The sequence below is a fragment of the Nymphaea colorata genome, chromosome 1, assembly GCF_008831285.2.
Source record: "Nymphaea colorata isolate Beijing-Zhang1983 chromosome 1, ASM883128v2, whole genome shotgun sequence".
NCBI lineage: Eukaryota > Viridiplantae > Streptophyta > Magnoliopsida > Nymphaeales > Nymphaeaceae > Nymphaea > Nymphaea colorata.
Genome location: NC_045138.2, coordinates 21,700,029 through 21,713,773, shown reverse-complemented (window position 1 = coordinate 21,713,773; position 13,745 = coordinate 21,700,029). Strand labels below are relative to the sequence as shown.

Here is a 13,745-nt window from a genome sequence, read left to right as displayed (position 1 = left end):
CCGAGTTCACCAAGCTCGAGCTCGAATCGATTACGGCTCCACAAACTCGTATCACTGCTTCGCCTTGGAATCTTGGAGATCTATCACCGTCACCACTATCGCCTTTCTCTGTGCTTTTGAACCCAAAACCACTGCCACCCCCAATCACCGTCTTTACTGCTGCCAACAATGTGAATGCCATCGGAACTCAGCCAGGCAGCTGCTGCCTCTTCCCCACCTAGAACCCACGAGAAGGGTTTCGAAAGCCCTCACCCGCCAAGCGAGGAACCCCCACCCAACACAAGAGTTTCAAGTGAGGGTTTCTAAAACCCCAAATTTTGGCATGCCCTCACCCAAGCGAGGGAGTGAGTGAAACCTTCGCTTGGGCAAAACCCTCGCTCAAGCAAGGGTTCCAGAAAGCCTCCCTCTGGCAAAACGAGAGGGAGTGTGAGATCAGTGGGGGAGAGTAGAGGGAAAGGCTCAGGCAAAACGAGAGAGAGAGTGATTAAAGAGGGGAAGATAGAATGGGAGAGTAGAGGGATAAGGGAGGCCGAGAGCGTGTACCTTAGCTTTGATGATGTTGTAGCCTGACTTTGAAGAATGGTGGCTGGTGGGGGTTCATGAGAATGAGAACAAAGAGAAAGCCGGCGAAGAGAGATAAAAAGAATGGGAAAGTGATGCCGGTGGGGGTTCATGAGAATGAAGAGAAAGTCGGTGAAGAGATAAAAAGAATGAGAAAGTGACACATCCACGGAAGAACAATATCCATTTCTCAACTCGAGCTAACGAGCCAAGTTCGGTTAAGCGAGCTTCGTTAAACGAACGTGAGCTCGACTCAATAAATAAACGAGCTGAACCATTAACTCGAGCTTGACTCATCGAGTAGAAAAGCTGGCTCGAACTAGAGTTCGAGCCGAGCTTTAACGAGCTGAGTTCAAGTATTGCATACAAAATGTAAGAAAATTTGACAAATACTTGAAGAACTATAAATTCTATTTGGAATTGCATTTTTTTTTTATCTTAGGTTCAAGTTGTTATACATAAAGTACATGGTTAACAATTTGGATCAACCTGATGCGATGGTAGTATATGAGGTCATAGAATACACCTTTAATGAATTGTATGTTAGCTACAAAAACTTGTATGATGATAATGACACAAGTGATATGCAAATGAACAATACATCTACTAGTACCATGATTGCAACTGAAGAGTATAGAAGTGTGTCTAGATGTGATTTCAAAGCATACTTTAGCTTTGTAACTCATATAACGGTTCACACATATATGAAAAAATATTTTACTGATCTAATGAAAGAAATTGCACCTGTTGAAGACTTCGGCATATTATCTTGGTGGAAGACCAAAAATAAAAACAAATATAAAATTTTAGCCAAGATGGCTTGAGATGTATTAGCAATCTTTGTAATATCTTTCATGAAGCAGAATCGCGAATGAACTTGTGATGCTTAACCGCTTTTGAAAATTTTGAAGCATTAATTTGCACGTAGAGCTGGATTCATAATAAACGAAAATTGTTTAAAATGTAAATGTTTATAGTTCAATCTAATTGGTTTTATATGTTAACATAATAGTATGCTTACACTGATATTTGTTGCAGTTTTCATGATGAAGGGCCAAATTCTGATAAAGAATGCTGATCCAATGCATGATTACCATGGTAAAACTTTTTCAATTTGTAGTGTTTAGCATTTTATTTATGTAATTTGTGAATTAACTATTGATTGTAGGTAATATCTTTCAAGAAGTGGAATCGCGTATGAACTTGTGAGTGATTTCTATGAAATGGAAGAAGTCTTCATATTAAATTATTACGTGTTAAAACTCCTGCATATGAAAAAATGTTGGAACTCTCGCATATGTAAAACTATATGGAGTACAACTCTTGATAGCATGTTATTTGGGATATGTACAACTCTTGGAATGTTGATGTTCTATATGAATTAGACTGTTGATAGCATGTTATCTAGATGGAATCTTTAAACTATAACATGTTATGTTTATTACTTTATGTAGTTTTAAGTTTTGCAATGTGTACCATCATATTAAAACTGCTTCCATGAGCTTCAATTATGATTCCTACACTGCAAATTTGATCAATGTTGCATATATTAGACTCCATACCATATGATAAATTCAGAACCCTTAAAATCACATTCTTATTGCTGACAAGCATTAGGATTTGCAACTATTGCCTAAGGATTTGCAATTTTATGTTATTTATATGTTACACGGGAGTAGACACATTTCTTTGGTTCTTATTTTACATTTTTCTGAAACTGTGGTAATATGCTTCCTACTTTCTTTACTTGATCATCAACATGAGTTCCAAGTAGGTGAAGGGATGTTAACTAGCAAGATCCTAGAAAAACAAATTATTTTATAACCTAATGGCATTGTGTTTGGTCTCATGTCCCAAATCATTATGTATGATTTCTATTTGAACATTGGCGACATAATGCATTTGAATACCTGACTAAACTGGAATTCTTTGTAGTGAATTTGTATACTATCCAACTTGAAAGTCTATCCATGATAGGTTAACAAAGAAACAACGAAACATCTCTTGATTTTTAAAGTAGGGCCCATCCAGCCCTATCCGACCCATTTAATGGGTTAAAAATGGTCTGGGCCGGAACTTGGATATACTTGTCACGGCCCGGTATCCAGCTCGACAATAGTGGGTAGCCCCGATTTGGGGCCAGTAATTACCAACACAAAATTATTGGGGCCTGGCCTGATGCCCATGCCTAGTAATGAACTCTAGTGGAGGCTCTGAAGATCCACCCACATACTTCATAAGATCTTGAGCAAACCTGACTAATTTAAGTTGGGAGTGCTAGGGACAATAATTGGTTAGGTCTAACTTGACCGAAATGAGATATCTTTGTGAACCACCATCCAAAAAAGTCTTTGTGTGTAACAACCCGACCCACTCCCAAGCTCGAGCCCCTGGTTCGACGGATCCCAACCCACCCCTTGAAGATCCTAAAAAAGGCTAAGAACTAGGACAATCATCTCATTAATGGCCTCCCTTTATAAGCCCTTGAAGATCCCTCACAATCTTCGATACAAGACTAAACTTCTGGGGTGTTACTAGGGCTGCACAACGAGTCGAGCAAACTCGGGCTCGACTCGAACTTGCTCAGAAAAACTCGACTCGAGCTCCGCTTGTTTATAAACGAGTCGAGTTTGAGTTTAAGCATATACTCGAAACATTAAACGAGTTGAGTTCGAGTTGTAAGAACTAGACTCGTTTATGCGCGACTCGTTTCGATTGTTGAAAATCGTTTAGCTTAATTATATGAACCGGTTCACTGGGCTACCGATTCACCGATTTAGGTTTTTGTTTATTACGTTTACATTTTTAACATTGCCGTTTCGACTTCTCCCTCCTTTTTTCTCTCTCTCTCAGGGTCTCTCAACCCTCTAAAGCCCTCAACGAGGCTTCCAAAGAAACCCTCTTGAACGAGGGTTTCAGAGAACCCTCGTTGAGGGTCTCTCAACGATGAGGGTTTCAGAGAACCCTCGTTGAGGGTCTATCAACGCTGAGGGCCCATGACCGCACCGACTCACTGCCGCTCTCTCTCCTCTCTACCACCCACACCAACTCACCGCCGCACGCGCCATGACCACCACCATCCATTCGGCAGAGTTCGGCCATTATACTGGTTAGGCTCTCTTCTCGCCTTTCCCTGAAACCCTAGGGTTCTTTTGAAGCTTTGCCATACACGTTTTGGGCTTTTTTCGCAGGTGAATGTCGAGACGGAGGTGGTGGGCTTTCCCTGAAACCCTAGTGTTCTTTTGAAGCTCCTTCGATTCTCTTCTCATCACAAAGCCCGTTGGTCGATCGTATTTCTTCACAGGTAAGATCGTTTCACTTCCCCTCTTTCACCCCATCTCCACTTCGTTTCTCTGATTTTGGTTGTTCGGGGTTTGGAAGGTAAGCCTCCTTTGGAAGGTAAGCCAAACGAATCAAAGAGGCGGCTTTCACGGGCAAGGAAGAGCGGTGACAGAGGGAACTGCCAATTTTCTTTAGCTTTGTGCAGGGATATTCCTTAGTTATCTCTGTCTCTGATTAGCTTGTGTTAGTATACTGGAAGATAGGCCGAATTGCTGTGCTGCCTGAGAAGAAGAAGGTCAGAGAGAGATGAAAGTGAAGGGCAAGGTGGCTTCCTCTCAAAACTGCGGGAGGCATGTGGGTCTACCGCTTGTTTTCATCCTCTGCTCCCTCTTCTTTGCCGCTGGCTTCCTCGCTTCTCTTTTTCCCCTGTTCCAGGTGAGGCACCTCTGTGTGTGGGACTGTGTGTCTATGTGTGTGCGTCTGTATGTAGATATGTATGTGAAGATGATGAAGATGTTTGGCAGGATGCCTCGTGGAGCTTGCTGGAGCTAAGAGATAGGACGACGCTGCTTGAGGAAGAAGTGGATGAATCATTTGCTTCAATGGCGCATGGAAGAACCGGTGATCCTTCCCTTAATTCCATTCATTTCCAGGTTTCTTGTCGCCTTGTACGTTTCAAGTTTAGAGAAACAAGACATACTCGAGTTAATCGAGTTAAGGGAGTCGAGTTCAAGCTCGACTCTGTATAATCGAGTCGAGCTCGAGCTTGTGTCAGGGAGCTCGACTCGAGTTCGAGCTCGAGCTCTGTGAGCCGAGTCGAGCTCGAGCTGGGCAAGCTCGAGCTTGACTCGGCTCGTGTGCAGCCCTTGGTGTTACAATCCACCCCCCTTAAGGCACACGCGTCCGCGCGTGTGGGACCCAAGATCCGAGTGTTGAAACTGCTCTGATACCACTGTAACAACCCGACCCACTCCCGGGCTCGGGCCCCTGGTTCGACGGATCCTAACCCACCCCCTAGCAATTTCGGTTTCAATCCTAAAAAAGGCTAGGAACCAGGACAATCATCTCATTAATGACCTCCCTTTATAAGCCATTGAAAATCCCTCACAATCTTCGATACGATACTAAACTTCTAGGGTGTTACATTGTGAATGTTCCATAAACTTGTCCTGATCTATAGACACTTAGTTTTAGTGTTCCTAGCAGTTTCGGTTCCAATGCTAAAAAAGGCTAGGAACCAGGACAATCATCTCATTAATGGCCTCCCTTTATAAGCCATTGAAAATCCTTCACAATCTTCGATACGAGACTAAACTTCTAGGGTGTTACATTGTGAATGTTTCATAAACTTGTCCTGATCTATAGACACTTAGTTTTAGTGTTCCATGAATCTGCCACCCTTTATTAAGCAGTTTCATAGGATGCTCATAGAATATTCCAATTACCAGAATGACCCGTTAGACCCTGTTTGGCAAATGTAATAGTTTGTAACTATTCCATGAATTTGTCGCAAATGTTGGGGCAGATTAATACAACATTGTTTAAACTGTTTCATGAATCCGCTCTATTTTTTTTGTCACATTCATGAACCAATTGCATACTATTCCTGAAATTAATGTTCAAGTGTCCTATGATTCTACCTTGATTTTGGGGTAGATTCATGAAACACTCTGATTTTGGGATAGATTCGTGGAACACTCCACCTTATTCCTAATGACAAATGCAGAGTATTGATGTTGCATTCATATTTCCTCCTCAAAAGTTCTAGACCTTCCTTGCAACTTTACATCTCAAAAAGAGATGCTCAATAGACCCCTCTTCCCCCTTACATACCTCACATCTTTTCACAATAGCAATCGCAAGTCTTTTTAGTCTATTTAAGGTGACTAGCCTATCCTCTAAGGCAATATAAAGACACCATTATGCCCTCGGAATTGCAATGTTTTTCCAAATAAATTTGTTTTGATCTCTGATAACTCATGGTACTCTACTGTTGTGATATATCTCCATTCTTTTGACATTCCCCACCTCTTTGTTACCCCACGTCATTCTATCCTCTTCATCATTTAGCAAAGTCACCTTATTATGCTGAAGCCAAGGAGGCTGGACAACAATCTACTACATATTCATCTTCCACGGTAATTAGGTAGGAAAGGATTCCCCATTTCCAATTCTGAGAAAAGAGACGGACTTTTCTGTCATTTTCCACTTCCCAATTAACAAGGAGACTAACTTCTTGCTGCCCCCACGACTGCTTGGCATCAATCTTGCTTGTCTACAAACTATTCCCAAACATATATTTTCTTCTAGAGGGGTGTTTGATTAGACCGGAATTGTGAAATTTTAGAGTTAAAATCTTCATTTTTGATGAAATGAGAATTGTGTTATCAAATGAAAAATTTTGATTATGGAATCGTAGACCCATTTTTTAATCAAAGTTTCGGAATTGTGATTCTACCTAAGGGGGTGGAATTATGACTATAGAATTATAAAGATTTGTTCATCTCTCTTTAGGGCAATATCATGCAAAAAATAAGTAAATATTCTTTGAAGGATTACAATATCATGCAAAAAGTAATTTTGTTTTGGTGTTTTTGCATTTTACTTGTCACTACCAATATTTTAAGATAGTCTCGTATTTCTTAGTCTTGAAATAGTTAACCTCACAAAAGTTGAAACAATATCTCTTCATAAAATTGAAATCTCAAAGCTAGCTTAGCTTACCTTGACAATGCCAAAGTTTGACTCCAGAAGAAGTCAAACATTCTCACTCTCCATAACATTTTCAAGTATCTATTTCCTGGTATTAAGCTTGTTTAGTCATGACCTCTGTCATGAACAATTATGCCTTAGGGGTTGTTACTTTTTAGAAAAAGAGAATGTTTCATGAACTGACATTTACTCAATACTAAATACAACTAAGTTTAACTCAAGTCTTGCAAAATTTGATGTTGTTCAACACTTTTTTGGAACAAATATGATTTTTTGGCCTAGAAAACTTTCGTTGTGGAAGACCTTGTTTCCAACTCTCAAATGAATGCTAAAATCATCATAGTTAAAGTTATGAACACAATAAGTTCTACTATACAGTTTACACAATTTAGACTCAAGTACCATTTCAAACTCGGCTCTTCTACTGCCAATTGGGATTTTTGACAAGCTCATTTTGCTAAAAGCCACGCTTTTCTTTCTGTCTCTCGCAATCTATCTTCAAGTTTTCCTTGTTTTTTTCATCGAAAATAATGTTCTAAAACGATGGTTGGATCTCCCTCCTGTTCATCCAAAGAGAGAAGTGAAGGCTACTTATCTCTAAGCCATTATGTTAGTCTATTTCTAGTATAATAACTGTGTTATCCCTTATACAAACTATAAATGGGGTCATTATCAACATTGCAAAATTTCATACATAAGCATATATTTTTATACGAGTGACCTTCCTTAACTACTAGTATTTATATACTTGTGCCAACTCATTTAAATTTCTTGAAGAGTTTTGGCTGATTAAATGTAACAAGATATATTAAGACTTCACAGTCTCTTTATTGCATAAAGTTATGTCCTCTAGTTCCTCACATAAATTTTAAGGGGTGTTTGATGGGGCCGAAATTATGGAATTCTAGAATTAAAATTCTTATTTTTGATGAATTGGGAATTGCATTGTCGAACAAAGAATTATATTTTGGAATTATAGGCACATTTTTTAAATTAAAATTCTAAAGTTGTGATTCTATGAGGGGTGGAATTATGATTCCAGAATTTTAGAATTTTTTTTATCTCTTCGAGACACATGCCATGATGGTTTTAATTTATCAATTTCAAAATTTTAATTCATGTTTTGTCAAACATTTTATTTTCAGTTCTGAAATAAAAATTCGGTACAATCAAACACAAAGGGAAACTAGAATTGAAATTTTCATTTCAATTCCAATTCAAAATAAAATTTTGTTCCCACAATTTTAATTCTAGAATCAAAATTCAAAGCCATCGAACACACTCCCAGTGAAAACACATTCCTTTCTAGAGCTTTATGTAATTCATGGCACTAAAACCGACTGCCTTTGATAATTATACCAGATCATAGCCACATTAGCCAGAAGGGGAGCTAGAATTCTGATATTGGAGGTGCCTACCATGATAATTGTTTGATTAAATAAAAATTCTAAATTTTTTTGAGCAGACAACTTCATTTTAAAATTTTTTACATGGGCCAAATTAGAATTTTAAAAAATATAAATGGCAAAACGTTATTTTTCAAAATTTTACACCGGATGCACTTAAAAGTAGACGCCAATCTTGAGAAAAAATTGTATTGGCAATTTGGCACCGCCTTCCTTTTTTTCTTTTTTTTCACATTACTTTGTTTTTTGTGAAAGTCTATCAATAAATGTCATTTTCTCCAACCAAAATCTCGCACAAAGACAACATCAGTGCCTAACGCTTCACGAGTTTCAGAGCTTTTCTTGAGATAAGCATTGGAGCTTTTGAAAACAATCAAACATAAACTTATTTGGAAACCATTCATTAACTCAAGCTCAAGGGAAGTGTTAATTGATTTGAGCTAAATAACTTTCTACAATAAATTTGAACCAGAAAAAAAAATTACAATTTCAAGGTAGAAGTGACCAGTGAGGCCTTGTGTTCTGTAAGAATAAAGGATCGAGTGACAGTTGTGAAATCCCTCACACCTATAAATAAATAACTAATTTTTCAAACTCCTCAAATAATGCCCTTGACACTTGCATGAAATTTTCATATTGCTTTAAGAAAAATGTTATGATAATATGTCAAAAATATCAAATCACCCTTTCCAAACAATTTTTTTAATTAAAAAATTGTCAAGAAAATAAAGATACATGTCACCGTGGCCTCTCTTTGCCAAGCCAGGCCAGGCCAACCCTGACTGGACGGCAAGCCACTGTCGACCCTCACTATCAGCGAGACCTCGTGACGGTCCGCCATCCACTCTTGGCTACCAGCGTAGCGTCGTTGAACCCATATTACCGGTGGAGGTTCGCCAAATCGCCGTCGACCCTTTCTTAATAGCGCGAGTCTCCGACCACCTTCGCTGTCTAACAAGGGTTGATAGTGACCCTGCCATAGACCAAGGGGCACCATCGCTCTTCACAGGATGACAACTCCAATTCTATGACTATCCCCATAATTTGCTTTTTATTTATGAACTCTTATGAATTTGCGTGTACTTCATCGGAATGATTTTTAATTCAGTTTTATTTTTATAATAAAAAATGGTTAAATGGATCGATCATGGAGTTCTTACTTCTCTTAAACGATAGACGTCACAATTTTTATTTGTGTTCACCGTTTGTTCTCCTCTTTTTCAAATCATGGAGTTGATTTTTTAGCTCAATTTCATTGTATAAATTTTGATTTACGTGACTCTGATTTGATGAAAATCCAAACAATAATTCAACTCAAAAGCTAATATTCTACGTCACCAATTTAACCATTCAAGTCATGTCAGATTTCTGCTATTCAACGACGAATGTCATTCAAACAGACGAAGCAGTCCAGACAAATATAATTGAATTTGAGTAAAACAACTTAAAAACAAGGAGCACTTCTGTATTCTTTTCTCACACGGTGAACTCTGATTGGATCTCAGTGTGTGGTTCTCTCTTCTTCCCACAAGCGCGTCACGGGTTTATTTGAGTATAATGCGAAGGCGTATTTACCAGGAAAGCGTATTTGCCGGGCTTAGAGAGAAGAGTTTCCCATCTCAGACGAATAGTTGTTTTTCCGAGGGAAATACAACCAAAAATTCCGGCAGCGTGAAGATGTATTTGCACGGCAGATATACGATACGGTGCCGCGAGACGGAAATTAAATTGGAAAGGGAAGCGAGAAAAGGAGTGAAAGGGGGTAAGATTTGAGTCCAAGTCGCGTGAGTAATGGGGAAGTGATTTTCGTCTTTCCCTGCGCGGCCGGCAAGGCGGCAAACCCGCTCACCTCCAGCACGTCGATCCTTCGGTTGACGCCTTCAGACTTGGCGAAGAGCTATAGCTATAACGGTTGCTGTTGCTGTTACTGTTCCTCCACCACCATCTTCCCCTCGCTCCCCTGCAGCTGCGGCCGCCGCTGTCTTCTGTGGTTGTTAATGGCCGCAACAACTCGTTTTTGTTTTTTGGTGATGGTGGTGATGGCGGGAGCACCGGATGGGCTTCTCTTCACGGCTCCGGCGCTGGTTAGCGGTGCGGACGTCCCCCTCGGCACGATTCTCCGCCCGTCGGACACTACTCAGTGGATGTCCCCCAGCAAGACCTTCTCCTTCGGCTTCACCAAATCCCAGCAGAACCCCTCTCTGTTTGTCGCTGGGGTAACTCATTCTGCCTCTGCCACACTCGTCTGGACAGCCGGGGACGCGTCCCCCGCAGTGGTCGATGGCGGTGCCTCCCTTAATTTCTCCTCCGACGGCAATCTCCGGCTCCTCAACGGCTCCGGCACAGTTGTGTGGCAGTCCCGTACGGGGAACAAGGGCGTGTCGGTCGCTGCTGTCGACGACTCCGGCAACTTTTTTCTGAAGAACGACACCTCCACGGTGTGGGACACCTTCAGCCATCCCGCCGACGTCCTGGTCCAGCAACAAAAGTTCCTCGCGGGGCAGACCCTCCGGTCGGGCCCCTACTCCTTCGAGTTCGTCAAGTCAAACGTCGAGCTGCGCCTCAACTGGAAGGGCAGTTACAACACCATCGTGTACTGGTCCATCTCCAACTCTAGCATCGCCGGAAAGCTCACCTTACCTGCCCTGGTGTTGGACATAGACGGAGTCGTGTCTCTGGTCAATCCTTCCTTCTTGGCTCCGTTTAAATGGATTTACAGCAGCGACTATTCGTCGGGGTCCGTGACATTCAGGTTCCTGAGATTGGATTCCGACGGCAACCTCAGGGCATACAGCCTTGACGGCAAAAGCCTGAGCCCGCAGTGGTCAGCCGTGGAGGACCAGTGCCTGGTCTACGGGTGGTGCGGCAACAATGGTATGTGCGTCTACAACGACACAAAGCCGGTGTGCACCTGCCTCTCCCAGGACTTCGTTCCCGTCGATTCCGGCGACCCGCGGCAGGGCTGCAAGAGGAAGCAGCTGCTTGGGGATTGCCCCGACAATGTCACCATGCTTGAACTGAAGAACACGATCTTCCTTACTTACCCCCCGGACACTGATGACATCAACCAGTATTTCTTCATCCCCTTCTCTCCCTGCAAGGAAAACTGCCTGAGGACCGGCGGCGCATGCTCCGGCTCCACCTCCCTCGATAACGGGTCGGGGCGGTGCTTCTTCAAGATAAAAAACTTCATCAGTGCTTACCAGTCTTCGGTTGTCCCGAGTACCTCCTTCGTTAAGGTCTGTGGGTTGGGCGTCCTCAACCCGGACATGGCCTCCGCCGGTGGCCCTGGCAAGAGGGGTTTTCCTCATCCGGCGCTGCGCGTCGGTCTCATCGTCGTCGTCATCGTGGCTACACTCTCGTCTTTGATCTGTCTGGAAACGGTGTTGTGGTGGTGGCTGTGCCGGAGGGGCAACAAATTCGGTGGGCTGTCTTCGCAGTACGCGCTCCTGGAGTACGCCTCCGGCGCGCCGGTTCAGTTCTCCTACAAGGAGCTCCACCAAGCAACCAAGGGGTTCAAGGAGACGCTCGGCGCAGGGGGGTTCGGGCAGGTGTACAGAGGGACGCTCGTCAACAGGACCATCGTCGCCATTAAGCGATTGGAAGGGATAGAACAAGGAGAGAAGCAGTTCCGGATGGAGGTGGCAGCCATTAGCAGCACCCACCACCTGAATCTGGTCAGGTTGATCGGATTCTGCTCGGAGGGTCGGCACAGGCTCCTGGTCTACGAGTTCATGCGCAACGGCTCCCTCGATAGCTTCATCTTCTCAGAGAACGCTGCGAGGCTGGATTGGGATGCTCGGTTCAAAATAGCATTAGGCACTGCAAGGGGGATCACGTACTTGCACGAGGAGTGCAGAGATTGCATCGTTCACTGCGACATCAAGCCGGAAAACATTCTTTTGGACGATAACTACAATGCCAAGGTCTCCGATTTCGGCCTGGCTAAGCTTATCAATCACAAGGACAATCAGTATCGAACTTTAACCAGCGTCAGGGGAACAAGGGGGTACTTGGCTCCAGAATGGCGTGCCAATCTTCCCATCACGTCCAAATCTGATGTTTATAGCTTCGGGATGGTGTTGTTGGAGATGATCAGCGGGCACAGAAACTTTGATGTGAGTGAGGAGACTGGTATGAAGAAATTCTCTTCTTGGGCCTTTGAGGAGTTTGAGAGAGGAAACATTGAAAGGATCGTAGACAATAGAATCTTGAAGCAGGCAGATATGGAGCAGGTGCTGAGGGCGGTACAGGTGAGCTTCTGGTGCATACAGGAGCAGCCGTCTCAACGGCCGCATATGGGGAAGGTAGTGCAGATGCTGGAAGGGATACTTGTTATGGAGAATCCCCCTACTCCAAGTCCCATAGATGCGGCTCCCAGCTACAGGAGTAACAGTGCAAGTGTTGTGAGTGCGCTTTCGACCATGGCAGCTTCAGCACAACCACTCTCTTCTTTTCCTTCTTTCAAAGCATTTGGTTCCTCTGTTTCTGCGATGAACCCAGAACAAAATTTTTCATCATCGACATCTTTAGTGAACTGATCATAGCCTCCTCTTTAGTGCTCTGCATTGGTTGTGCTTAGAACCTGCTGCATACCATTTATTGTATGTATAGGTCCCTTAGATTCTACCTGAAGCTTGTAAAAAGTTTGTGTTTAAATAAGTTGTTTCATGTCCCCTTTTTGTAAGTGTATATATATAGAATATAGAACATGAATCCACTTCTTGTTGGGAGGAATATGCTGTTTGGTTCCTTGACGAATCCAACATGTGGAATCTGCGTTGGAGGTACAAGATTGCAAATGTGGGATGATACTGTTTGAATCTTTAGATTCATGGAACAATAAAGTAAGAAATCATATGGTAGACATCTCTCTCTCTTGGCACCCTAAACACAAGCCGCTCTGCGGAAAGAAATAACAAATATAACAGGTTGGATGACAGATACAAAAGCTGGTTCTCTCTTAATTGTGCACCATACTTTTTTGTTCATTATCTACAAACAGTTGACAAAAATTATGTTCATCACAGTCCCAAGCAGGCCATGTTACTTTGCTGTTGGAAGTGAAACAAGTACTTATTGTAACTAGTTGTTGGTTTCCCTGTCAAAAGAAGCATTGTTTGTTCAGTGTAATCTAATACAAGAGCAACTAACAGCGATGAAAAACACACAAAATGGCAGTCGGACAGTGGCTTAAGAAATTCTGTAGATTGCAACTTGGATACAAGCATGATCGACAACTTCAGTGACTTAGGTGGCAAGAACTCTGTATGTTTTTACTTGTGCATAGGACCCACCCCCCTTACTGGAGAGGACTTTTGCTCCCTGCAGGTTTTGAACTGGAGACGTACCTCCAACATGCTCCAAGTCTGCCTGTTTGAGCTATGTCCTTTGGGGCGAGTTAAAATTTGTCTCAATGTGAGTTAAGTCCACTTTTATTTTGGTGCTGCTAGTAACTGGTCTACTTTACCGCCGCCAATTGCAAATAATGTGTCGGAAATGTAGATTTGAGTTATCAATTGCTAATCCTTGGGTTTCATTTGGTGAAGTCACCACACTTTAGGACATAATGTCGTGTAAATGCACGACATTATACAATGTGAAGCACTTTCTTATATATTAGCCAAGAAAAGTATTTTAAGCTTACTAAGTACATCCTTGAATATTTGCTTAACTGCGTCATAATTTTTTTTGGCATGTCCTACTGAGAGTGCTATGTACTTCTAAGGAAGCCCTCCAATTGTTAAATCTAATTGAAAGTTCAAAGGAAGGAAAAAATATTTT

At 42.2% G+C, this 13,745-nt stretch overlaps 1 protein-coding gene and 1 long non-coding RNA gene across 2 annotated transcripts; both read left to right on the top strand.

The window, feature by feature from the left end:
- The first annotated feature begins 3,437 nt into the window (after nt 1–3,437).
- On the top strand, nt 3,438–4,633 carry LOC116246136 (uncharacterized). The gene is made up of 4 exons (XR_007572301.1): nt 3,438–3,670; nt 3,753–3,865; nt 3,943–4,278; nt 4,368–4,633. It is a non-coding gene; the product is annotated as an uncharacterized LOC116246136 (long non-coding RNA).
- Nucleotides 4,634–9,532: 4,899 nt separating this feature from the next.
- On the top strand, nt 9,533–12,637 carry LOC116268360 (G-type lectin S-receptor-like serine/threonine-protein kinase At1g34300). Its single transcript, XM_031650036.2, has one exon. It carries the CDS (start codon nt 9,959–9,961, stop codon nt 12,500–12,502), a length of 2,544 nt encoding a protein of 847 aa, XP_031505896.1. The 5' UTR covers nt 9,533–9,958; the 3' UTR covers nt 12,503–12,637.
- The last annotated feature ends 1,108 nt before the right edge of the window (nt 12,638–13,745 follow it).

Excerpts from the sequence above, each read along its gene's own strand:
- LOC116268360 (XM_031650036.2), top strand. The coding sequence starts at position 9,959 with ATGGCCGCAACAACTCGTTTTTGTTTTTTGGTGATGGTGGTGATGGCG.